The sequence below is a fragment of the Heloderma suspectum genome, chromosome 3, assembly GCF_057233095.1.
Source record: "Heloderma suspectum isolate Gila_16-S chromosome 3, 16-S_ref, whole genome shotgun sequence".
NCBI classification, from domain to species: domain Eukaryota; kingdom Metazoa; phylum Chordata; class Lepidosauria; order Squamata; family Helodermatidae; genus Heloderma; species Heloderma suspectum.
In genome coordinates, this window is record NC_139460.1 from 227161932 (window position 1) to 227188300 (window position 26369).

The window sequence follows — 26369 nt, forward strand, 5'->3', positions numbered from 1 at the left end:
ATTGCAGATTCAGACAACTGGGGGACCAGGGTGCACTGTTTAATCTGCCTCCCAGAGTTGGCAGATTGTTCCTGCCTAGATTGTTCAGAGCAAATGCGTTTGCCGTTCCCAAGAACACTCCTGTGTTCCTCCTTGTGCACAGCAGGGTCAACCAGGAGCATGGGTTTCAGCTGTAATGATGTCCCCTAAATGTTGGCTGCACTGTCTCCATGGAAGCACATGCTTCCTGCAACCTTTGGCCCTTTGGGGGCACTAACTTTCAGCACTTCTCTACTACTGGATCTTTCATGAAAGCCTTGTCAAATTTTACAGATTGTTATTCCTGCCTTCTTGCTGTGATTTTGTTTGGCTATATACATCAAGTGGTGCTTCCTTTTAATAAACCTCACACTCCTCAAAGGTTTTTATTTATTAAGATAAGCTGGATTGACAATGGTGTATGACTACATAAAATTGGCTTGGGAAACAAGGACAAAGAGCAATATACTGAAATGACTGCCATAATATAAAGCAAATTTATTAGAAGAGATCAAAAAGTTTATGTTTGGCTTATTAAAAGACAAAATAAAGAACTAGTTAAAGAGTATCAGCCATCTAAGGTTAAATGTTTTGTTGAATATACCTTTGGGAATTATTGAGAGAACCCAATATAATTAAAGGTACTTTCAAATTACAAGTATTGGGAAATGGAATGGGCTATTACTTTAAACCAGTCCTTAGATTACATACTTCAAAGGGAGAGAGAACCTTTGCCAAAATGAATTTAACACTATGCATGAGTTAAGAAATAGGTCTGCCAGCTTTAACTGGCAGCTGAATTAACTAATGTTTTGGTTCATTTTAATTAATGGAGCTGACATTTCAGAAGGAACTTTATTTTTGTTGAGAATCATTTGGATCTGGCATTCTACTGTAACAGGAAAGTTATTTATTTATTATAAAACAGTATTTGCATACAATTCATGTGAGGGGGGAAACCGAGACAGTATGTAGAGCAGCCACAACATATGTTAACATACAAATAACATATGAGTGAGCAAAAACATCTGTTAATATTCTATAATATTCCTAAGAATGAATATTTATGTATTTATTACATTTCTATGCTGCCCAATAGCCAAAGCTCTTGGCAATTCACAACAATTAAAACCATAAAATACAATACGAAAATTTAAAATTTAAAACTACAATATAAACATAACTAAATAGAACCTAGCTGCAGTGCAAAGATTTAAAATACAATACCAGATTTAAAATAGAAACTGCAAATATGGTTGTGCAGCATCTTGACTTCTCTTGTTCCAATTCATAATAAATATACTCAACCTTTAAATAAAGTGACTGTGTTGTTGTCTCCCTTCTCTTGCTCTGATTATATTTGTAAGGTTAACCATATATACGATTTCCCATAGTCTTATAAGCCATTTCTCAATAGTAGGAGGATTATTTTTCTCCCCATTTCCAATTTATGGCTATGTGGACTAATACATGAACTATCATTTCCAAGAAATATATTTTAACATAACGATACAGGAAATGATATTTTTAATTTAACAATGGGTTTTCCTTGTAATGTTGATGCCCTGATCTGGATAAGAAGATCCACGCATGGAAGCAGGCTTCCACATGGTGGGTCTTGAAATGGGGTATAAATCAAAAGAGCACACAACTCCTGTAAGTAAACCACTGGGCTCTAATATGCAGCTTATATATGTGGTAGTGTAAATATTATACATATATAATATATGTGGTACCATACATATAAAATATGTGTGGCATTTTATATATACATATATGTATATGTGGTATATTATATGGGGTGTGTGTGTGTGTGTATATATATATATATATATATGGTATATATGTATATTACCACAGACACACACATGTGATAATATACATATTATACATATATAATATATGTGGTAATATATAGGGCTGTGAATTGCTTTGGTGCGGAATCTGAATCCCAAAGTGAATCAGAGCACTTTGGGGGTGCCTCGGTGTGATCCAAAGCAAATCAGACCAGCACCAAGGCGAAGTGGGTCACCGATGAAGCGCCTCCATCCACCTTGGGAGATTCAGAGCTCTTCTGATAGCCTATCTCAAAAATGTATAACCTTGAGAAAGATCAGGCAGGGGGAGAGGAGGAGAAGGGAGGGGGCTAGGGGAGAAGAGGAGGAGGAGTAGTGAGTGAGCTTTGGCGAATGCCAGCTCTAGTTGCCAAATTAGGGCTGAATGCAACCCAGCAGTCTCCAATCAGTGACAATGGTGGACGGTGGTGGTGGTGGGGGGGAATACTGGATATACTGGAGATCAGCCTGCGATTGTTTCATTGAGTGTGAGAGAGCTGGTGGTTACAGTTAGAGAGAGCTGTGTTGGTTAGATCTTGTTGTGGTTGTGTGTGTGTGTGCGTGTGTGTGTGTTGTACTGCAGCTTGTTCTTATTCTTTCCCACCCTGCCCTATTCAGTTCAACTATTCCCTTTCTTTCTAGAAAGTTTATTTAAAAACAAAACCAAAAAACATTAGTTTCCTCCTTTCCTTTCCTTGTTCTTTGTCTACCCCCCACCCTTCTGAATTATTCAACCATTCTTATTAGTTCTTTCTTTCTTGATTATTTAAAAAGAAAACAAGAACAAATTAAGAAGTAGTTTTAGTTTCCCTGCCTTGCCTTGTTCTTTCGCTCCCCCCCTCCCCCTGTTCTCAATTCAACTCTTTCTTTGTAGTTTTCCCTGCCTTTCTTGCTAGAGCCTTTAAATTCTATCTATCTATCTATCTATCTATCTATCTATCTATCTATCCTTTCCTTTCCTTTCCTTTCCTTGTTCTTGTCTCTTCCTTCTCCCCGCCCCTCTCAATTCCTGTATTCCTTCCCTTCCCTTCCCATTTTTGAACTATACTATATCTTTTTCCTAAAACAAAACAAATTAAAAAGCCTTTTCTTTGCTTGTAGGTAGTTCTGTATTTGCTTTTCTTTTGCTCTTGCATGTCTCCCTGTGTGTGTCTATGTGTGTGTGCTTGTCTTGTGGTCGAGCAAACTACTACACACATCCACATTTCAAAATATAGTGGGCAAAAGCACTACATCTATTATTTAAATGTGGCAAAGCAAGCAAGCCCAATATAAGGCATCTTCATTTGAGAGTGTGATGGACTGGGACACACTGAGTTTTTCTTTAAAATGTATAAAAACCTCTGGTACACTGCTGCTACTACAGATGTACACAAGGAGTCCAGATAAGACCTTATGAAAGTCCTATTATGAAAAGAACCACAGTAATATCTGAGGAGCAAACCTGTGTGACATGAGTAGCCAATGACTGAAACCTGGCCAAAGGCATGAAATTATAAAACAAAATTGAATTTATGTAAGGAAATGAAAAATAGCTTGACACTTAAAAGGAAGAAAATGGTCTGCATGACTTGGATAAAGCTGTCCGCTGCAGAATCTGTGGATTGGATTCACAGAAATCTGAACTCAATTGAATCTGTTGCAGAGTTCTCCAACATCCCTACTCTTACAATCAAACAGAGTACTTGAGAGTGAGAAGGAAGTTATATGGATTTAGAAAAGATGGAGCTAGGTACATTAAGTTGACCAGACTTTAGAAATCCAGCAAATTTTTACCACAGGGCAGTTACGTGAACCAAAAATCTTTTAAGTCCAAGATGGCAAATTGGCAGTCCACAGCCTGGATGCCAACTTTATCTGGCCCCAGATTACCAAATTTAGTAGTACTAGGGGAGAGGGGTTATTTGCACTTCAAAGAAATCTACAGCAGAGATTAGAGATAGTGACCGCCTCCTAATCACCGCTTAAACACCTAACTTCTCTGATTATTCCTTTATGACCTTTGGTTTGAGTTTCTGAGAACAGCACATTTTATCTGTACCTAGCACAAAAACTACTGGGCCAAACTGTCTGAACTTTGGCAGGTGGAAAATCCCCTCCATGGGGGCTGAGAGGTTCCCAAATTTCCCAAATTTCATGCACTTCTGTGGAAACAGTGAAAAGTTATAGCTCTTTGCTTTGAGAGTTTTTGTTGAAAAAAAATCAAATTTTAACTCTGCCTAGCACAAAAACTACTGGGCCAAACTGTCTGAAATTTGAGAATTGGAATTTCCTCCATGGGGGCTGACAAGTCAACTGAAAAAGTTATGGCTGCTTCTATTTTCCAATGCAAGTCAATGGGAAAATATTGTATCAGAATGATTCGGATATCCAAATCTCACTTTGGATTCGGATCCAAATCCATATGGGGTCCAAAGTGAAGTAGGACTGCTTCAGAAGGTCCGAAGCGGCATCTGAAGCAAAGCGGGGGTGGGGGTGGTCCGTGCACAGCCCTAGTAATATACATACATTGCATTACAAAGTATATGCATATGTATTGTACATGGAATGAGATCCAAATATCCATTCACATCCAAATACGAATGTCATCTATCTGCTCTGTATTACTTTCAGTTAGATAAGCATTAGGATGCTCATACTCAACCACATCCTGGAGCAACTAATCATGCATAAGTACATGCAATTAAAGCTGGATTGGGACCTGAGTGTTTATTAAGTTGCAAATTACCTCACATTTCCTTCAATATGTCAAAAAGGGACCATACGGAGGAGTAGACAATTTGCACAGTTATCTAACATTAACTGGTTAGTTAAGAGAGATGATTAATCAACCCAAAAATATATATCTAAAATCAGTTGGTAGCTCTATTTAAAAATACAATACTGAAGAGCTGACAAAACTAGAAGTGAGTATCAACAACAATAACAAAATGCTTATTGTTTATAGTTCTAGGCCACTGCAAGCAGTATAAAAGTAAAACTATCTAAGACAAAGACATGAAACATGAGTAACTGGCCTTCACATTTCTTATTTAACACAAAAACCAGGTGAGTATCAACCAACAAAGCTGCATTCCGAACAGCATGTCTCGTAGTTTATAGGACTGCCTGTCCAAAGGACGTGATTCCCGAGGTAACTGGCTAAACTTTTAAAGACTCAGCAGTGCTACGAATTGGTGTCAGAAGGCAGTTTTTCTTTTTTTTAAAAATCCTGTATTTTTCTGATAATTCTTTTCAGAAGATAACAAGAACAGTTTCATTGGCATTAGTACAAAGGGCTGTTTCATATTGTTCCTATGAAAGAGAACCATAGTAGGTGTTCCTACTATGGTTCCACAGGGCCAAAACAAACCACAGGGCCCAAACAAACCACAGCTTTTCTACACGAGGCTGTTAATCCAGTGTATCTACATTCGGTTTCATTGCAGAATTGAGTCCGAGCTCTACACAAAGACCTTTTCCTTTCCTGCTTTTCTACTACATAATCTCTAGGTGGTGCTGTGCTATAGCGGAATATCATAATTACACAAGTAGGAAAATACCCTTTCTTTCACTTTTAGAAATAATACTCCATTTCCCCCACTCTAAAAAAAAATCCAGGAAAAGTGCTCTGAAAAAACAGACAGGAAACTGGAGGATCATGACTAAAGAACCTGTAAACAACTGTGAGTAAGGAATCACAAGCGCACAATAAATGACTCAGGTAGAAAAGCTCTCAATCTGTATATAGCTGCTATGTCTTTCTTTCAGTTTTATTCTTGAACAGGCGCAGGGGGCTGAAAGCTATTGCCAGTGATTCTCCCACTGACCATAGAAAGGGTAAAGTCCCAAAAGGAGCAGGGTGGGTCAGAGCCAGCTTTGGATCCTTTTGTAATCAACAAGAGAGTAAATTAATAAACTCTGGTCTACTAGGGAAAATGGAACGTCCCCTTTCTCCCCTGGCCAGAATATGCCATCAGGGCTGTGGATGAGTCAGAAGATCCACCTCTACCCTACTTAGGTTTGCTCTGTCCAACAAAAAACATCGATGTTGTAGAGAAAGGAAGGGGGTGTTTTTTGTTATTATTCTTTAGTCTTAGAAACAGTCTCCAAATTTTTCAGAAACAGCAAAAACAGTACACAAAATTCCCACGGCTCCATGACGCAACAGTTGGATGACTGTTGAACACCGAGCAACTCTTCCTCCTTAATACTGTTTCCAACTCTCCGAAATAGAAGTAATGTCTGCTTCTAGGTGAAGATAATAGCAACTGAGTTACACATGTAGGCAGCACACAATACTGTGCAGATCATCTTACACAGTTATTATATTGCTATTAGAAACCATTTTGAGGAAGTACGGTGCAGTGGGCAGCACAATTCTATGCATGTCCCCTCAGAGGTAAGTCCCACTGAATTCAATGGAGCTTACTCTCTAGTACGTGTACATAGGATTGCAGCCTAAAACAATATAAATTATTGTTATTGAATTTTAATCACATTTTCAATGTAATTAATGAATATATAAAAATATTACAACTTTTTCAACTAACAAAACACATACCTTACATAGGAAATCCAATTACAGTTAACAGGAATCGCAGGAGTTTCATTATATTAATAACCTTATATGTATCCACAGAAGAGCCTAAAACAATATATTTTAAAGTCCTGCTTTAAAAACAAACACACATTGTATTCATTATTATAAAAGAGAACTGATGTGATATGGTTCTTTAAACCCCCCTTTCCAATTTTTCCATTGGAAAAATAATAATAAAGAACCTGAGAAAAGTTTTTCCTCTCCTCTTATCATTCAGTTCCTCTCCTCCCCCAGCCTTTCTAGAGGTTCCTTCACACCTCTAACTCTTGCTGTATCACAATCATCCCTCTGTATGTGGCATGTATGCACCCTAACCTGGGCAGCCCCACACCCTGTTTCTTCTCTACAGGATATACACAAATGGGAAACCAAGCTTAAAATATGTAGTTGCCAAGCAGTGGAGTCCTAATAATGTTTACTGGCAAATACGTCCCATTGGTTTCATTTGGACTTCGTTCTACATAACTAGGCTTTAAGCCATATTGTGAAAGGTCACCAAAATAATTTCTTTTCAGCATGAGTAGTTCTATTAAAGTAAGAAGGATAAAGCTTGTTATTAAGGTGGACAAGTGCTTGTTTACATAATGAACTAGCTAGAATGAAGGCAGAAGATTGGGGCCTATACTACTGATTCCTCTTATAATGAACATGTGTAGGTTATCATTAGACTTGCTCACGAAGATGAAGGGAAAAACAGCAGAATATCTGTTGCATCTGTGAGATTTGGTTAGGTTTGCTTCTTTTAGCTGAAATGTGTACACACTTAGGGGATGTCCTCTCAACGACAACTGTCATTATGTTATGCTTCACCAGGGAGTGAAGCCAGATTTGCTACACATACTTCAGGAAGCCCTTGACTGTGGTAGTTGTCGGGGCTACGACAGAAGGGATTACTTCTTTGGAGGAGGAGGAGGAGGAGTGTGATTCCTCACAGTATCTCTCTCTCTCCTACAGTAGACCTGGGGCAACCTTAGGGGCCTGTGGCAGGGATGCCTTTCCTGAGGTCTCCAAGAACTCCTTCAACCCTGCCCCAATGCCAGCCATAATTCCAGACTCTCTTCCCTTTGCCCATAGCTCAACAGAGCACTAACAACAGAGGACCAGGTGGGACAGTCAGAGCAGTCGTCAAGAGTGTCCGCCTGGCTGCCAGAAGACCCTTTTGCCCAGGCTGTACTCATGAGCAAGGGTTTACTCATGAGGAGGAAGACACAGCTGCAACTGGTGAATCAGGGACAGCCAGCATATAAGCTTTCAATCTTCTCCAGATCTTTGCTGGGTTAATAGCTCGCATAGTTGGCGCCTGCTATGGCCTCAGGACACTAGCACGTGGGTGTAGAAGTGTTCCTAAGTAGGCCTCTGAATTCGAGTTGTTAGGAAACATGAGCAGCGGGGTGTCCTGGTTTTAGGCATCCCATAGGCATCTAGTTGGCCACCGTAGGAACAAAATGCTGGACTAGAAAGGGCTTTTGGCCTGCTCCGGCAGGGCTCTTGTGTTTTTAGCCCTATCCACGCATTAAGGCAAATACATTAAAGGACAGCAGGGCTGTGTCACTGGCCTTGCCCCTGGAGTTGCATGCTCACCTCTGGCTCTGCTCCTGTGACTTCCACATGTTCAGTTAAGGTCTTAATGGGGAGCCAGCTGCACTTGAGTAGGCTCCTCCTTGTGACTGGAAGTCCTGTGTGATCAAGTGGAGGAATCTACGTGAATACGGTTCGGTCCCTCTTCAGACCTCCACCAAACGTGTGGAGGTCAGAGGGGCTGAGCTAGGGAGTCAGTGGGATGGGAGCGTGGGGCCAGCAGGCACACCAATACTGGGGGCAGGAGGTGTGCCCCCACTTGCTTCACACACTGGCCATGCGAAGGGCCAAAGAGTGAATAGGGCTGTTGAGCACTAACAGTCCATACGAAAATGATACAGGAAAACAGATGCTTCAAAGAACATATATTGAGCAAAGGGCTGGATGCGCCCGATCTCATCTGATCTCGGAAGCTAAGCAGGGTCAGCCCTGGTTAGCACCTGGATGGGAGACTGCTTGGGAATCAGGCTTCCTGCATTGAGTGGGGGGTTGGACTCGATGGTCTTGTAGGCCCCTTCCAACCCTATGATTCTGTGATCGTCTATGATTCTTTGATATATTGAGAAACAATTTTGCTCATCCCTTATGGTTGCTATTTTTTTCTCTTGCCTGGCAGGGCGTACTTTCTGCAAGTGATGGGGTTGGGAGAGAGAAACATGAAGATACAGTGATGAGGGAAAGCTTCATTTGTTGCATTTCTGCCAGCCATGCAGCTATTAAAGGCATGGGGTCCTGCAAAATCAGATGTGCATGTAGTCATTTGTGCCTCTGCTTTTCCACACTTCTTGTCCTATTTACTTCAGTGGGACTTATTGCCAAGTAAATGTGTAGAGGATTGCAGTCTGAGACCTGGGGAAAAGACCCACTGAACTCAGTGGGCTTTAGTTCTGAGTAGACAGGCCTAGGATTGTGCTCTCCATGCACCTAGCACATAGCTTATGTTACTACATGTAAGACTACCGGCCATAAGTGGCATTCAGTGCAAGAGTTAATCCAGTCGCCTCCTTTCAATAATACATGGAGTGGGGCCTGGCCAACAGTGGCAGAATCAAGTAGCCAGCTTTAACTTCATGTTACAGATGAACAATTGTCTTCCACCTACTTGCTTGCAACAGCTGCTTTATATAATATCTAAAGTGTATAGATAAAATGACAGAAGTGTATGAACATGTTTTGTTGGAGCTCCTATCATGGGATATCTATGTTTTAAGTTCCATGATGAATGTGGACAAAAGTTTTGTCAATTCTGCATACCTGCCCATTCTTGCCCACTCAAAATATTGCTTATTCATTAACATCAAACTTAATTTTTAGCCTTTTCTACACACAACATTCCCTTTGCAGAATGTAGAATGGTCTTTAATGCAAAAATAATATTTTATTTAAAGCATCTATATTCCACTTTTCCTTGGAAGACCTCAAGGCGTCTAACAAGAATGTTGTTGTTGTTGTTCAGTCGTTCAGTCGTGTCCGACTCTTCGTGACCCCATGGACCATAGCACGCCAGGCCTTCCTGTCCTGCGCTCTCTCCCGGAGCGTGCTCAAGTTCATATTCATTGCATCCGTGATGCTATCTAGCCATCTCATCCTCTGCCGTCCCCTTCTCCTTTTGCCTTCAGTCTTTCCCAGCATCAGGGTCTTTTCCAGGGAGTTTTCTCTTCGCATTAGGTGGCCAAAATATTGGAGCTTCAGCTTCATTATCTGTCCTTCCAATGAGCACTCAGGGTTGATTTCCTTTAGGATGGACTGATTTGACCTCCTTGCAGTCCAGGGGACTCATAAGAGTCTTCTCCAGCACCACAGTTCGAAAGCATCAATTCTTCGGCGCTCAGCCTTCCTTATAGTCCAGCTCTCACAGCCATACATTACTACTGGGAAAACCATAGCTTTGATTAGACGGACCTTTGTCGGCAAGGTGATGTCTCTGCTTCTTACTATGCTGTCTAGGTTGGCCATAGCTTTCCTCCCAAGGAGCAAGCGTCTTTTAATTTCATGGCTACAGTCACCGTCTGCGGTGATCTTGGAGCCCAAGAAAGTAAAATCTGTCACTGCTTCCATTTCTTCCCCTTCTATATGCCAGGAAGTGATGGGGCCAGATGCCATGATCTTAGTTTTTTTAATGTTGAGTTTCAAACCAGCTTTTGCACTCTCCTCTTTCACCCTCAACAAGAGGCTCTTGAGATCCTCTTCGCTTTCTGCCATTAGGGTGGTATCGTCTGCATATCGGAGGTTGTTGATAATTCTCCCAGCAATCTTAATTCCGACCTCTGATTCATCCAACCCGGCATTTCTCATGATGTACTCTGCATATAAGTTAAATAAGCAGGGTGACAATATGCAGCCTTGTCGTACTCCTTTCCCAATTTTGAACCAATCGGTTGTTCCATGTCCGGTTCTTACTGTTGCTTCTTGACCCTCGTACAGGTTTCTCAGGAGACAGGTAAGGTGGTCTGGTACTCCCATCACTTTAAGAATTTGCCACAGTTTGTTGTGATCCACACAATCAAAGGCTTTAGCGTAGTCAATGAAGCAGAAATAGACGTTTTTCTGGAATTCTCTTGCTTTCTCCATGATGCAGCGAATGTTGGCGATTTGATCTCTAGTTCCTCTGCCTCTTCTAAACCCAGCTTGTACTTCCGGTAGTTCTCGGTTCGCATACTGCTGAAGCCTAGCTTGTAGGATTTTGAGCATCACCTTGCTGGCATGTGAAATGAGCGCAATTGTGCGGTAGTTTGAACACTCTTTGGCGTTGCCCTTCTTTGGAATTGGAATGTAAACTGACCTTTTCCAGTCTTGTGGCCACTGTTGAGTGTTCCAGATTTGTTGACATATTGAATGCAGCACTTTAACAGCATCATCTTTGAGGATTTTAAATAGCTCGGCTGGAATACTGTCATCTCCGCTAGCTTTGTTGTTACTAATGCTTCCTAAGGCCCACTTGACTTCACTCTCTAGGATGTCCAGCTCAAGTTCAGTGACCGCACTATCATGGCTATCAGGGACATTCAGATCTTTCCTGTATAGTTCTTCTGTGTATTCTTGCCACCTCTTCTTAATCTCATCTGCTTCTGTTAGGTCCCTGCCTTCTTGGTCCTTTATCATGCCCGTCTTTGCACAAAACGTTCCCTTGAGATCTCCGATTTTCTTGAAGAGATCTCTAGTCTTTCCCATTCTGTTGTTTTCCTCGATTTCTTTGCATTGTTCATTTAAGAAGGCCTTCTTGTCTCTCCTTGCTATTCTCTGGAACTCTGCGTTCAGTTGGGTATATCTTCCCCTTTCTCCCTTGCTTTTCGCTTCCCTTCTTTCATGAGCTACTTGTAAAGCCTCATCAGACAGCCACTTTGCTTTCTTGCATTTCTTTTTCTTTGGGATGGATTTCGTTGCTGCCTCCTGAACAATGTTACGGATCTCCGTCCATAGTTCCTCAGGCACTCTGTCTATCAGGTCTAATCCCTGAAATCTATTCCTCACCTCCACTGTATATTCATCAGGGATATGATTTAGGTCATACCTGAACGGTTTAGTGGTTTTCCCGACGTTCTACAATTTAAGACGAAATTTTGCAAGAAGCAGCTCATGATCTGAGCCACAGTCAGCTCCAGGTCTTGTTTTTACTGACTGTATGGAGCTTCTCCATCTTTGGCTGCAAAGGACATAATCAATCTGATTTCGATATTGACCATCTGGTGACGTCCATGTGTAGAGTCGCCTCTTGTGCTGTTGGAAAAGAGTGTTTGCTATGATCAGCATGTTCTCTTGGCAAAACTCTATTAGCTTTTGTCCTGCTTCATTTTGTACACCAAGGCCATGCCTGCCTGTTATCCCGGTGATTTCTTGATTTCCTACTTTAGCATTCCAATCCCCTATGATGAAGAGGACATCTTTTTTTGGTGTTAGTTCTAGAAGGTGTTGTAGGTCTTCATAGAACCGATCAACCTCAGCTTCTTCGGCCTCAGTGGTTGGGGCATAGACTTGAATTACTGTGATGTTGAATGGTTTGCCTTGGATTCGTACTGAGATCATTCTATCATTTTTCAGATTGTACCCCAGTACTGCTTTTCCCACCCTTTTGTTGACTATGAGTGCTACTCCATTTCTTCTAAGGGATTCTTGCCCACAATAGTAGATATGATGGTCACCTGAATTAAATTCGCCCATGCCTGTCCATTTTAGTTCGCTGATTCCCAAGATGTCGATGTTCAATCTTGCCATCTCATGTTTGACCACCTCCAGCTTACCTTGATTCATTGATCTGACATTCCAGGTTCCTAAACAATATTGTTCTTTACAGCATCAGATTTTCTTTTCACCACCAGACACATCCACAGCTGAGTGTCCTTTCGGGTTTGGCCCAGCCTCTTCACTCTTTCTGGCGCTACTTGGAAATACCCTCTGCTCTTCCCCAGTAGCATATTGGACACCTTCCGACCTGAGGGGCTCATCTTCCGGCGTCATATCTTTTAGCCTTGTGATACGTTCCATGGGGTTTTCTTGGCAAGAATACTGGAGTGGGTTGCCATTTCCTTCTCCAGTGGACCACATTTTGTCAGAACTCTCTGCCATGACCTGTCCGTCTTGGGTGGCCCTGCACGGCATAGCTTATGGCTTCACTGAGTTACGCAAGCCCCTTCGCCACAACAAGGCAGTGATCCATGAAGGGGCTAACAAGAATAACAACCATAAAATGGTTACCAAGGTTACCCGTTACCAAGGGAGGCTCATTTCACCCCCTCTTTAATGGCCTTTCATAATTTGGTTTTTTTTTTTTTTAAGTGCCTGGGGTTTTTTTTTGTTCTTTTGTCTCTAGACTTTGAGCATTTTTACTGATACTGTATTGTGTTTATTCCCTGCTGCTCTTTTATTTATTATTTATTTATTAGATTTATTAGCCACCCATCTTTTAACATGTTGGCATTTTAGTGTCACCGTTCCTTTGAATTAATTTTATGGTTGCTAACAAGAATAACAACCATAAAATTAATTCAAAGGAACGGTGACACTAAAATGCCAACATGTTAAAAGATGGGTGGCTAATAAATCTAATAAATAAATAATAAATAAAAGAGCAGCAGGGAATAAACACAATACAGTATCAGTAAAAATGCTCACAGTCTAGAGACAAAAGAACAAAAAAAAACCCCCAGGCACTTAAAAAAAACCCAACCAAATTATGAAAGGCCATTAAAGAGGGGGTGAAATGAGCCTCCCTTGGTAACGGAGTACCAAAGTGTAAGTGCAGCCATGAAAAAGGCTCCTTCTGACTTGTGGTGAAAGCCTGCCCACATGTCTTTGCATGTGGCTGCTGTGGCCACAGAAGTCCAATTGAGGAGTCCTGTGATGTCCAGGGCTTGGAGGAAGGAAGTAGCGTTATGGCTTCAACTTTTTGGCTACTGTGAGATTTTGGCTGGGGGAGACTTGAGATACATCGGTAGAAGGACTTTGTCAGCACAGCCTGGCCTGAGTTGCAGGTGGTAAGCAGCACAAGCCACCTACCCACCCTCTCCGAGATAGGGTCACCCCCCACCCCCAGGCATTTGTAGGGCATTCTTTTGGAGCATGGGAGAGTTTTTTTTCATGCCGTCCTGATTGGCCAGAGACAGGCATGGGTTTTTTTGGTCTTCCTTGGTGTGACTCTTCTAAAGGTTGTGAGAGTATTGTAATGATGGTTATGTTAAATATCCATTGCAATTTGGCAGGTTGGATTGAAAAGGGGGGTGGAAGAGTAAGACCCATAGGTTCTGGGAGTTACAAACTTGTCCTAACACTCTTAGAACAGGGAGATTGGGATCTCCCCAGGCCTGGGGTGGCTCCTCTAATCTGTGGCCATGCAATATGGTAGGGGGTAGGACCTGGCAATAGGGTGGCCATGTGTCCTCTTTTGCAGAGGGCATTCCTCTGTTTGAAAGGCTGCCAGAGGACTGTCCTCTATTTTGAAGGCATCCTCTATTGGAAGAGCTGTCCAGTTCAAGCCCAGTTTAAAGATAAAGACCCATCAGAAGGAAGAGCTGGGCCTTGAAGTGGCCCGTCAACACTGCCTGGACAGCAGACTGAGCAAGCAACACAGATCATCTGGTCACAGTCTTCCCACACTATGGTGAGATGTCCTGTATTCCAATTTCAAGTATAATTATTTCTAAATGTGCATCTATATGCATACATTAGTATATGCAAATTTTATACCAAACAGTGTCCTCTTTTTTGGCGATCCACGAGTGGCCACCAGCGGGGCTGGCCAGCTTTTAGCCTAAGCGTATGGCCAGGCATAAGGTTCACCATAGTCAGAAAACCTAGGCTTGAGCATGGCACCTGAAGCACATTTACAGCTGCCAGCTGCATAGCCAGACCAGTATCAGGAAAAGTTGAATAGAGAGATGGCATCCCCCCTCCATGCACACTGATCCCAATGAATCATCCATTGATTGTAATTAATCAATATAGCTGTGGCCACATTTTAAACTGCAAGAATGGCAGTTTCGCCAACCGCAAAAGCCCTCTTCCCTGGTCCCAACTTATCACAGAACTGGGGATGCTGAGACATGCATAATATTATTGGTAAGACACCTTATAGAAACAATTTTTGTATAGCCTAAGGAACAAATCATTCTTCTTTTTTTAAAGCAAACCCTCAAGTCATAAAAACAATCAATGGAAATGTATGGAAAAAATGGTCAAGCAGTAATAAACCCAGAGAGCACAATTCTTGTTTTCCTGTTCATGCCCCACTGGAATGTATAGGAAGTGCCAAGAGTTGCACACCTCAGCACAACTCCCCGTCATTTTAACAGTGCCTGAGCAGGAGAACTTTATTCTGAATTGTGCCCAGTTGCTGGGAGATCACTCAATTGTTACTTGAGTGATCTCCCAGCAACTCACAAATCACTCAGTACGGTTTCTTAGTTTTTACTTTTAATCAGCTTCATTCTCTCTCTCTTCCCCCCACCCCACCCCATCCCTTCTCCACTTGGATTGTGATCCATGGTAGCACTCTGCTGGATTGATCACACTTGTCAGAGGCTTCACATTACTCTTCAGAACAGCACTATCAGAAATGCTCTCTCCCAGAGCCAAATTGTGATGTAAGGTCCCCAGATGGGTACGCATGAGTAGGTATTTTAAGACATCAATGTTTGATATGTTTGCTGCAGGAAACACCAGTGGAATAGGAGTGTACATGCAACAGAACTGTCCTAAATCTCTCTGCTACGCATTTAGTCCTTTGGGCCACCAACCAAAAGTTTCTCATTTTGTCTTTGCAGTCCAGATCTGAAAAACGCTGCAAAAGAGTCTGAAGAGTATAATACACACATTCTGCAGATCCGATTCCTGCAAGCTGTGCAGCACCTGTGCAGAGGCTGACGCAGTGGAGGCTGGTGGCTCCGATTTTGGTGGAGGCGCTAATCCATTCTGGGTTTCAATCAGAACTGGCCAGAACTCAGAGCTACCCAAGGTGCTGAACTATATCTCTCAAACGGGTCCAGCACCTTGGATAGCTCCTTTGGAGATCTGGCTGGTTCTGTTTGAAACCCAGAATAGATCCACAGCCCCACCTAAATCGGAGTCCCCGGTCTCCAGTGCTCTGACTGATGCCCTGGTAGTCACCAAGGTGGAGCAGAGGAACAGCAGGTCAAAACAGGCAGCACTGCCCACACAAAGGAAGGATGCACATAACCCTGTGCTACACAGCAAAGTTTCCCTTGCTTGCAACACCGTGGAAACCAGGAACTCTTGGGCACATCCCAGTTAAACAAATAAATGATCCAAATGGGTTCTGAATATGTCCCGGCACGCAGAGGTGAGAACTTCCAGGTTTGGGTGGACGAGAGTGTCTTTAATGACAGGCTGACATTCAACAGTTGAAGCATTTCCCGGCATGGGGACTTAGTGCTGGGAAAAGATTCACCGGGTGCGAAGTTTGCCTGCCATATTAAGGCACAGGAACCCTTCCCAGAAAAAGTGTCAGCCTGATTTCCAGCCGCGCAGAACGCGCTCATTTCCGATTTGTTTGGACTCCTGTGCAACTCGAAAGCTTGTTACCCTAGCCCCCATTTTGAACCCTCTCTCGACCGCTCGATTCTCTTCTACGAGCAAGTTTCTGCTCTCTGCTCTTGTCGAGCAGCTTTCCATCACGCGGCACGGCAGGAAAGAAACAACCCCCGAGTCACGCTCGCTGCGTGAAAAGGGGGGAAAGGGAAGGAAAGGGGCGGGGAGAGAAAGAAAGGCTCGTACCTGAGCTTCTGTCCTGCGGGCACCGTGATTTTGCTGAACTTGTCCATTCCCGCCGCCGATTGCCTCGGATCAACTGGCATCCGAGTCCAAGGGGCATCTGCGGCTCCCTAGTTCCCCCGGGGAGGTGTCGTGAGGGCGGGCGGCCGATCCGAGAGGGAGGGCATGGATTTCCCTCAGGATTGCAGCCCCCCTTCAGATCGGGCTCGCGGCGCGGCGCGGCGCGGGAGGCGAGTTCGCGTGCGTTTTGGGAGAAGCAAAACTTGCCTGAGCGCCTGGTCGGGTTTCATGTTCCGAGTTTGTCATGTGACCGAGCCAGCTTGGCTGGTAATAGGGTGTTTGTACAAACCTGAAGAAGATCCACACCTCTTGGGCGTGTAAGCCACCCCCGTCTGGCCCGGAGCCCTTCATCACGTCTTCCTCTTTTGTTTCTTCATACGCCTCGTGCGTTTCATCCGAATGGAACGAGGACAGGGAAAACTTCCTGCCTCCTTCCTGGTAGCTGGAGGCTGACTGACACCTTGATGTCTGGGAGAGGTTGCTTAGCATTCTGTGGCTAGGAAAGGGTTGGACTGGGTGCAAGGGGAGAGGCAGTGTGCTGGAGTGGGACTGGGGAGATCCGGGTTCTAGTCCCCACTCGGCCATGAAGCCCACTGGGTGACTTTGGGCCAGTCACCGACGCTCAGCCTAACTTTCCTCAAGGGTTGTTGTGAGGATAAAATGGAAAGGAGGATCCTGTACGCTTCCATGAGGGAAAAGGTGGGATATAAATGTAACAAACAAACAAACAAATAAATTAATAAATGCATGCGATGGGGGGAAGTTGGTTTCTCGTTTGAAGGCCCTCCATGTTTGGAGGCTGTAAGCACCAGATGTTGGAGACAAGGAACTGGAGAAGGGCTTTTGCCTTCATGCCTGGCTGCTCCGGGGGCATCTAGTTGATAGGGATGTCAGAGAATTCCGCCACACATTCCAGTGAGGGCGGACTCTTTAGAATCCGGCCCCCTGGAATCCGTGGCGGAACAGCCTCCCGCCCCCTGCTCCCCCGTGAAATCCCCCCGCGACGGAACTTACCTGGGGCGGATGCGGTGGCGGTGGCGGCTGGTCTCCTGGCCGGCCACAGCCGGGCTGCTGCAGCCACCATTTGCGTCCTTGCAGCCGTGATAGGCTACATAAGTATTTACTACGCCATATGCGTGGCTGCCTTTACCATGATAGGCTACGTAAATACGTAGCCTATCATGGCAAAGAGGGCCGCCATTTGCCACCAAAGGGCTGCCATTTGCGTCCCTGCTCTTTGTCGTGATAGGCTACGTAGATACATAGCCTATCACGGCTGCTTGCAAGGACGCAAATGGCGGCCGCTACGACGGCCGCCATTTACGGCCGCAGCAGCACAGCCTCGGCCAGCGGTCAGCCTGCGGACAGCCTGCGGACAGCCTCGGCCAGCGGCTCCACAGAGCCTCTGCGGAATGGAGCTGGCTAGGGAGGATTCCGGGGGGAGGGATGGAGTGCCTGCCCCCCACTGCGGATGCCCCTGCGTGGAGCCAGGTAAGGGATTCGTCCATCCCTACTAGCTGACAGCCTTTGGGGAAAGAATGGTCTTCCTCTGGATGGATCTTTGATCGGTGTCAACAGGGCTCTTTTCATGTTCCTTAGAAAGAGTGGGCTAGTTTCAAGCCAGAATCAATGGCACACTGGTTTCATTGTGGGAGACAAGATGTGTGTGCAACACGCAACCCAGGTTGATCTCATATCTATTTTTGTTTCAGGTACTTTCTCCACTGGCCTTCATCATCCAGTATAGTCAGTGGTATAGTGGTCTGTTTTGAAGGGCAGGCTCTCATGACAGTCCCCCACAGCCACATCCCCCAAGGAGAGGCAAAAAATTCAAGCAGCTGTGTTGATCCATATCAACAAGCCAATTCTAGAAGTTTTCATCTCTGTTAGAAGCAGGTCTTTTGTAACGTTGAATTGCACACTGACCACCAAGCCACCCCAAAATACTTTCTGTTACCACAAAGAACAGTATAGTGTTGCTGGGAAAATTCATCTCCACCCCCAAGCTACTGTGAGGACTGCAGCAAAGCTCAGATAGAACAGGGGAGTCTGAGGGGTGTGGGGTGTGGCAGATGACATCAGCATCCCTGCTAATTAAAAAGTGCCAGGGTGGCGAGCTTTGACTCCTACACCGCGGAGTATAATTCTTGCAATGTCTGTTCATTTTCCCCACTGCTACTTACTCTTGTGTTTCCATTTCCCCCTCAGTATTTCTGCAATGGCACCAGTGGACCTTTCTGAAGTAAAATTGTGCCACTCAACCCCTGCTCCTGAGAGAATGATGCTTTTGCCCAAAGAGACTTTTGAAAAGATATTGTTGAAGGATAAATGGGGATGCTGTATGCTGATACCTCCTTCCTGTTTACAAGAAAAACTGAGATTAAAGGGGTGTTAGCGGCATGTTTTATCAAGCACACCCTGATCTAAACAGAGTGGGGCTCTTTATTTATTCATCCATTCTAAGAATAAATAAATGTTTAGTGCTTTTCGATCATTGCACTTTTATTGCTGCCAGTTTTACTTTGGTTTTATGTGCTGCAGTGTTTTTATTCTTTGCTGCTGATTTTATCTTGGTTTTGTGATGTTCTGCTTTTATTCATTGTTCTATTGTTTATATTTTAGGTTTTTAAAATATTGTACACCATGCAGAGAACTAGGGTTATTGGGCAGTTTGAAAGTAAAATAAAGAAAATGTCTATAGTTCATCTTCATTCATAATAATAATCAGGATTCTAGGGAGGTGTACATAAAAATTCAAATCACAATATAAAATAAACATGAAGGTGGTATGTATGGTGAGAGTCACAGAGCAACTAGGTTTTGAAATGTTACCCTTTGTTCCTCTTTAATGAGAAAGAATAGATTTTGCAAAGGAACTAGACTAGTGAGGGGGCTCCATGTGGTAATACTACACATGAATAACAATGGATCAAGTGAACTGCAGCTTGTGTGTATGAAGGCTGAAATCTCTCCCACCAGTCGGCTGATGCATGAAATGCATGAATACATTTTCATACATCTGTTTTCAGAACTTAAATAGCTACTGTGGGGAGCCATGCCACATGGGGAACAGGGGTTTAACACTTTCCTCCCATGCCACAGTCCTGATGAAAATCCCACCCACCCCTGTCCCCAAGCTGCTATGTGCTCTGGGAGAGAAGCTGCTGTCAGTACTAATGGAAGCTTCGGTTCCAGAGCCAATAGCAGTTTTGGGGGATGATTTTCACTGGGACTGTGGCATGGAGGAAAGCATTAAACCCGATGCAGCACATTCCTGATCGGCTCCACCCCCATGGTTGCTATTTGCATTTTGAAAAACAGATACACAAAATGCATTCACACATTTCACACATTCAACTTAAAGGCCTGGTCTATACTTGAAGCAGAATGCGGTAAGAGTGTTGAGGTGGTGGACTGTACTGTACTACTTCAGACTACAGCTGGGTGGTCATATTTATGAATGCTCTCCTACTCCCTTGCAAAGTGAAAACTAGCACAGCCAGCAATGAGCTAGGAGAGAACCTTTCTCCCTGTAGTGCTAATTTTGCATTTGCAAGGAGTTGGGGATTTGTTTGTTTTTGACATAGAGGAGCACCGAAAACTGGAATCCATCACCCACAGTCTGACGTGGTGCAGTCCATTCTACCACCTCAGCATTCTTCCACCCAAACCCCCTAGCTGTGTAGACTAGGCCTGGGTTAGAAGTGCTTAGGTGTGGTTAGGTCCTGCCCAATTATTACAACACATCTGAAAATACTTTCAAGTACAGAAGAGATCCAATATTATTTTGTTCAGAGAGCTTGCCAAATAGAAAACACAGGGACGGGTGAGTAAGGCTGCCAGTCCCAGGAATTCACAAAGTTATGGCAGGGATTGTGTTGATTCAAGTCCAGATTTACAACTACCTATTAATTCCTAAATGGCCATTCTCACAACCACTGTGAATTAACTCAAAGGACAAAACATCAGAGACAGAGAGATGGTGGAACCTGGTATGAAAAGTGGTGCCAATGTAGAGTGACAGAATGATCAAGCATCCACAGAGGTGTGGCTAGGGAAGAATTTACTGTATAGGGCCAAGGGCCCGTACTTCCCCATTTCACTTATCTTTATAAAAGGCTCTAAAAGACTGGTCACCAGTTGGCCAAGAATGAACAGGTATGTAGTTAGCCAAGAACAAATACTAGTGACCAAAAAGGAGCAGGTAAGAGGGTTCTATTGCACTCACTTGTGGGTTTAGCTGGTTGGCCACTATGTGAACAGAATGCTGGAGGAGATGGACCCTGGGTCTGATCCAGCATGGTTGTTCTTATGTTCTTAGTTCAGGAAAACACACACATAGAAATTAACCATTTTTGGGGGGGTTGTGTTAGGAGGATGGGGATGAGGAAATCGCTCAGAGTATGGGATGTAAAGTAATGGTGGGGGAGTTGAAGGAGCATGAAATGGCAATTGGGGCAAAGGTGGGAAATTGGTTAGTTTGGAAGAAGGATTGGCAAGAGAGTGGATGGTAGAGGGAATTAGCTGGGATGGGTTTAGGAGATTATGAATTCTAAATGCACTTATCCCACACTTGTTTGGGATAATTTGTTTTAATCGTTCTTCAAATCAACATTTGAATCCAGAAATAGTCATACTTAGAGCAGATCCATTGAAATCGATGGGATTTAAGTTAGTTTTAACTAACCTAAGTCCCACTGATTTCAATGGGTTTACTGTAGGTATGACTAAGCTGAATCCAACCCCCGTCTGCTGTTAACCATGGGCAGTTGTCAGTGACATCTCCATTGCTTTAAAGGGGTTGAACCCATATCCTGATGATACATATACCTAGACAGTGCTGTTAGCACAGTAAGACTGAGACACCAGCATTTCATCTATGTTCAGCTTTATGCTTAAGAGTTCAAATATAACCTCACCAAAGAATAGGTCGTCTGCTGCACTTTCATAACTTCAGGTTTCTAGCATGTTACAGATAGGCAACACAGACTGAGAGGTTGCAAAGTTCAGTGAGGCTTTTGTTGAATGATGCTTTGAATCTGGGTGTTGTGTTTGTTTTAACCTGTAAGACTGTTTTCCCTTGACATTTATGGGGCATCATCTTTTTTACATAAGCTTTAGCTCCTCATTCTTTAAAAATCCTTGAGGAATATATGAGTGTGGCAGTTCTCCTTCCACTTTCCTGCCTACCTTCAACTATGCTGAACCACCAATGCTAACACCAAATGAAACATACACCAAGGAAGCGGACCCTCCATGGTGGATGTCTGTCATTAACAGCTCTTGCATCCACCACATAGCAGCTATTCCATCCACAGTGGGCACAGGCGCGCATGCATGCACACACACGCGCACACACACACACACTTCCTAACTATGGCTGCAACATCTGTTGTTATTATTTCATGACCTCTGAGGTTTTACAAGTAAGCTCAGCCTAATTTCAACCATGAGAGCTAGAAACCAATTCCAGAGTGAACTCAATTCTCTTCATGAAAACCTTACAGTGCAATCCTATGCATGTCTACTCAGAAGTAAGCTCCACTAAGTTCAACAAGGCTTACTCCCAGGTAATTGGGTATAGGATTGCAGCCTTAGTGTCATAGTTAGATCTAGAAAAGTTATTTTAGAGAACCATTGATGGTAGACAGATTTAGTGATCCACCACTAGGATTCCTAAGTCTTCAGGAAATTTATTCAGTTCGGTGTTTTGTGATCTTCATATGCATGGTTCATAAGTATGTCTTTTTCTTTCTCAGTCTTCTGGCTTTTGGAGAGTCCCTTTCAAAATCAGTAATAGGGATACTGTTGAAGAAAGCAGTCAAAGCCATCTGAAATTCTGCTCAATGGATAGAGAAGAATTAGAGATAACTGGGAGATTTCTTTTCACCTGCAGTTCTGTTCCACAAGCAGTTCTGGAGTAATTTGGGCTTCTGCTGAGCTATAGCAGAATGTAAACTCTACAACCTTCAAGCCATACACCCTGGCATGGCATTATTGAGGTTGTTTTTCAGGATTGCATTCCTACCATCCAACATGAAATTAAACAATGTTGATGCAGACCCAAGATGCTTTTTGCTTTAGGCAAAGCCGGGGTCAAGGGTAGGCATAATTGGGCACCTGCTGAGGGCCCGCACCTCAGCAGGGGCCCACTGAAAAGAGCCCACTGGACTTGCTCCTCTTCACCATTGCAACCTGCTTGTTCACCTGCCCCTCACCCTGTTCCAGACAACAGTGGTGGTGAGAAGAAGGGGTAGTAGATGCCCCTGCCTGCTTGCTCACTGGCTGGCTGCCTGGCAAGCAAGCAAGCGGTAGCAATGATGAGAAAGAGGAGGAGGAGCAAGGGCGGGTGGTGGCAATGCTGATGAGAAGGAGGACTCACTGACAGTGGGGCCCCATTGAGGGCTTCTTGCCCAATAGCTCTCCAAAACCTGGAGCCAGCACTGGCTTTAGGTAGTATGGCTCCACTTCTATTATGAGAAAGGGAAAGACATGGATGAAAACAGCACGTTCTCATGCCGGATCTGTCTTCATGATTCACTTAGCAACTGTTCAAGCAACGGTTGATTTCCCTTGAGAACTAAACCCCTGTATGAAGGCACAGTTAACACTTCTGCTTTTAACACACACACACACACACACACACACACTGTTCTTCATAGTCAACATAGGAGTTTTGATTTTTCATATCAAGAGTAGGTTTTGTGTTTGCCTTGTCACTTAATGTGGAGGTTCAGCAGATGATGCCATGTGGACCCTACTGCATCTTGCCAGATGTCTTTAGACCAAAAGGCTGGCTGCAGGTGGGCTACAAGGGGATCTGAGATCTCAATATGGGACTGTTCTTATTGAACTTTGTGGTCCAGGTCAAAATCAGACAATATGTTCCTCCATGGCAGCCCTTTAACATCTAACATTTTGTTTATGCCGCTATTATGGCAATCAAATAGGAATTCTTTACAAACTATTTCAAATGTTTTTCATGAAGCAATATGGATAAGGAAATATACACTGCAATACTATATATGTGTGCTCAGAAATAAGTCCCATTAAATTCAATTGGCCTAACACCCAAGTAAGTTGTTATAGGATTGCTCTGATACAAATGCTTCCGTATTTTTGTCTTGGAAAGAAATACTAAGTTTGAAATGTGTTCTTAGAAAATGGCTCCCCCCTGCCTTATTGGTAGAGTTCTGAGAACATGGAATATGAGTGATTTAAAATTTCCACTATCAAGATACTGTGAAACATAATGACAGAGGAATTGGATTTACTTTGTTACACAGATTCATAGGGTTGGAAGTGGCCTACAAGCCCATTGAGTCCAACCCCCTGCTCAATGCAGGAAGCCTGATTCCCAGGCGGTCTCCCATTCAAGTACTAAGCAAGGCTGACCCTGCTTAGCTTCCGAGATCAGATGGGATCAGGCACAGCCATCCTGTAATAGAACAACACTTTGCTTTTCTACTTCTGCATATACTTGTTGTGTCAGGTTTTTAAGATGATGGGAATACAGGTTGTATGGGGCTACAGAGTTTCAAATATGCATTTTCTAGATTCTAGAAGTCAATTGCCAAGGAGAAATATATGAATGGCATCAAATAGATAGTCTTTTATTCTAAGGCTCCAGTCCTATGACACTTACCAAGGAGCAAGCCCCATTGAATGATACTTATGGTACATCTACCAAGTCTAATCAGAAGTAATACCCATTGAAATTCAATGGAATTCACTCCTAGGTAAGTGGGTATAGGACTGCAGCTTTAGTTATAAGTAAACATGCACAGGACTTCACTATTAGCATGCTAATTCATTAATAATTGCCCCAATTAAATAAGAGCATTTCTAAATAAATGGAATTAATTGAAGAATGGGAAAAACAGATGGGGGAAATGTGCCGAGTGGAATCATAACCATATCGTCCCCATCACTTAAGAAGAAACAACACCAATACAATTTTAGATTATAATGTGACTTCTGGTTTTAAAAGCGCTTTTAAAATACTGCTAGTATGCTGACTAGTTAGCTCAAAATCGTTTGGAACTGAAGAAAATTGAGAGGACTTTTCTTTTTGGGTTAGAATAACTCTTGAAGGTGATTTACTTTATGCACATGAGGATTCCATATTAGGGCAAAAGTTGGATGTTGAATAGGAGGCCCACCCTTTCCACCCATGATGCGGCCTTGATCATGTTTCCCCTTCCTGCTCTTCCGTTTTTGTCAAGGAATGATGAATACATCCTCCTCAGAACTGCAGAAGTCCACTCTGACTGTAGCAAAATTCTCCTTCCTCAGTTGTCCATTAATTTCTGCTATTCCTCATTTGCAGCCATAGGAATAGCCTTGGGGCTTCTCCACACAGAGCTTTTATTCTGCTATTGAGAGCGGTTATTCATGGAAGTTTGTGGGTCCTTTAGATGACATCATCAACTTTCAGGGCATCTCCCTCACTAAATGACATTTATTTCATTTTTTAAAAGTTCGGAGACAATGAGCTATCAAATTGCAGGGCTTGAGTTCCCTCATGAAAAGAAGAAAACCTGCATAAGAGGAGCTGGACCACAGTGCCAACTAGTGGCTATATAATGAAACATATGTAAGATTCATATACCGGCAAAAAGGAGGGGGAAAAGTGGTGGTGGAAGGAAGCACGTGTAAAGGGAGTCCATCGTGATCCTGCATTTAAAACAGAAGCAGAAAGCCCCATTTTAAATGCAGGGCTTTAGGCTGGTGTAAAAATGCTCTTGTTTGTATCATTGTCCCTGCTACTTCCTGGTCCACTTTGTTAAGCAGAAGGTCCAGAACCCTTCTAAATCAGGAGATTAATAATCCCAGATTGCCTGACCATGCATGTTTTATTGCCCTTCTTTCTTTGTCATTGAAAGACAGAAGAGTGAGAAGAAGCACAGGAGGTTGGCCACTTCTCAACTCACTTCTGATGTAAAAATGCTGTGGGTCTTGTGACACGACTTAATGACGTGGAGCAAAAAGTGGAAAAAATTGGTATTCCGGTCCTAGGATAGGAACATTGGCCTGGTGTATGGCAATAACATAATATGCACAAATCACTTAAGTTGTGAATGTGAAAGTGACATGGCTTTAGATTAGTTAAGGCATCTGTTCACAGTTTCCTGTTAAAGTGTTTGAACAGCCACGTTTACAGAGCTTGAGAATATAAATGTACAGTTCTTCATGCTTGAGTGAGATTCAAGTTTCTTCTCATTTTGAGATCCAGGTGCAGCACTTTCTAGTTTACAAAGCGGACTGTAAAAAAGGAGGATGGACTTGCAGCACTCTGTGTACTAAGTAGGGATGTTGGAGAAATCTGCAACAAATGCAAATGAGTTTGGATTTCTGAGAATCCAACCTGTGGATTCTGTATCAGGCCGGCTTTTTCTGAGTGGCATGGATTCTGTGGACTTGCAGACTGATTTTTACTTTTTTGGGCAATTTGTGCAAATGTGCACTGCTGCAAACGCACATTTGCAAACAGGAATGAAATTCTCGTACACCCCCCCCCCCCAAAATCTGATTCTGTCAGTGAGGGGACGATGGAACAAAAGATGCCTGACAATTTGGGAAACACAGAAAGAATGGATTTAACAAAATCCGTACATCCCTAGTATTACATTTGCAAGGACTACAGGAGCCTGTCTTTGGTATTTTATCTTAAACATAGCTATGAGGTTCAGATGGATAAGACAAATCAGGGATCCTGTTAAAACATCATTACTGATGCAAAATAAACTGAAAGGAATATATTGTCTTCAGCTGCACATGCTGAAGATGACATTTGAGCTTTCTTGTTGAAGAATTTGGGTTTTGGAAGTTTAATGGGTTTGATGTATACACTTTTCCTCCAGTGCAATTATACTATGCAGCATTTTATAAAAACAAAACAAGGAATATGTTGTGGTTAACATGAGTTCAATGGAGAATGTGTATAAATGTCAGTCATTGCCTACATTCACCGAACACCATGGAGAAGATGCACAAATGAACAGCATAAACAAGAGGGCGACACAAGACAGGTTGCTGCCTGAGGTGAATGCCAAGATGGTGCCCACACCTTC

At 43.2% G+C, this 26369-nt stretch overlaps 1 protein-coding gene across 3 annotated transcripts in view; it reads right to left on the bottom strand.

Annotated features, from left to right (window-relative positions):
- Positions 1-26369, bottom strand: part of BLNK (B cell linker) — a 161682-nt gene that overhangs the window by 56537 nt on the left and 78776 nt on the right. Inside the window, exon 1 of one of the 3 annotated variants that reach the window (XM_084845920.1) lies at positions 16240-16678. The exons of the other annotated variants lie outside the window; for them this stretch is intronic. Coding sequence (XP_084702046.1) covers positions 16240-16319 — 80 coding nt within the window. The 5' untranslated portion in view covers positions 16320-16678. Of the gene's footprint in view, positions 1-16239; positions 16679-26369 lie in introns of those variants that run through there. 3 annotated transcript variants of the gene reach the window in all.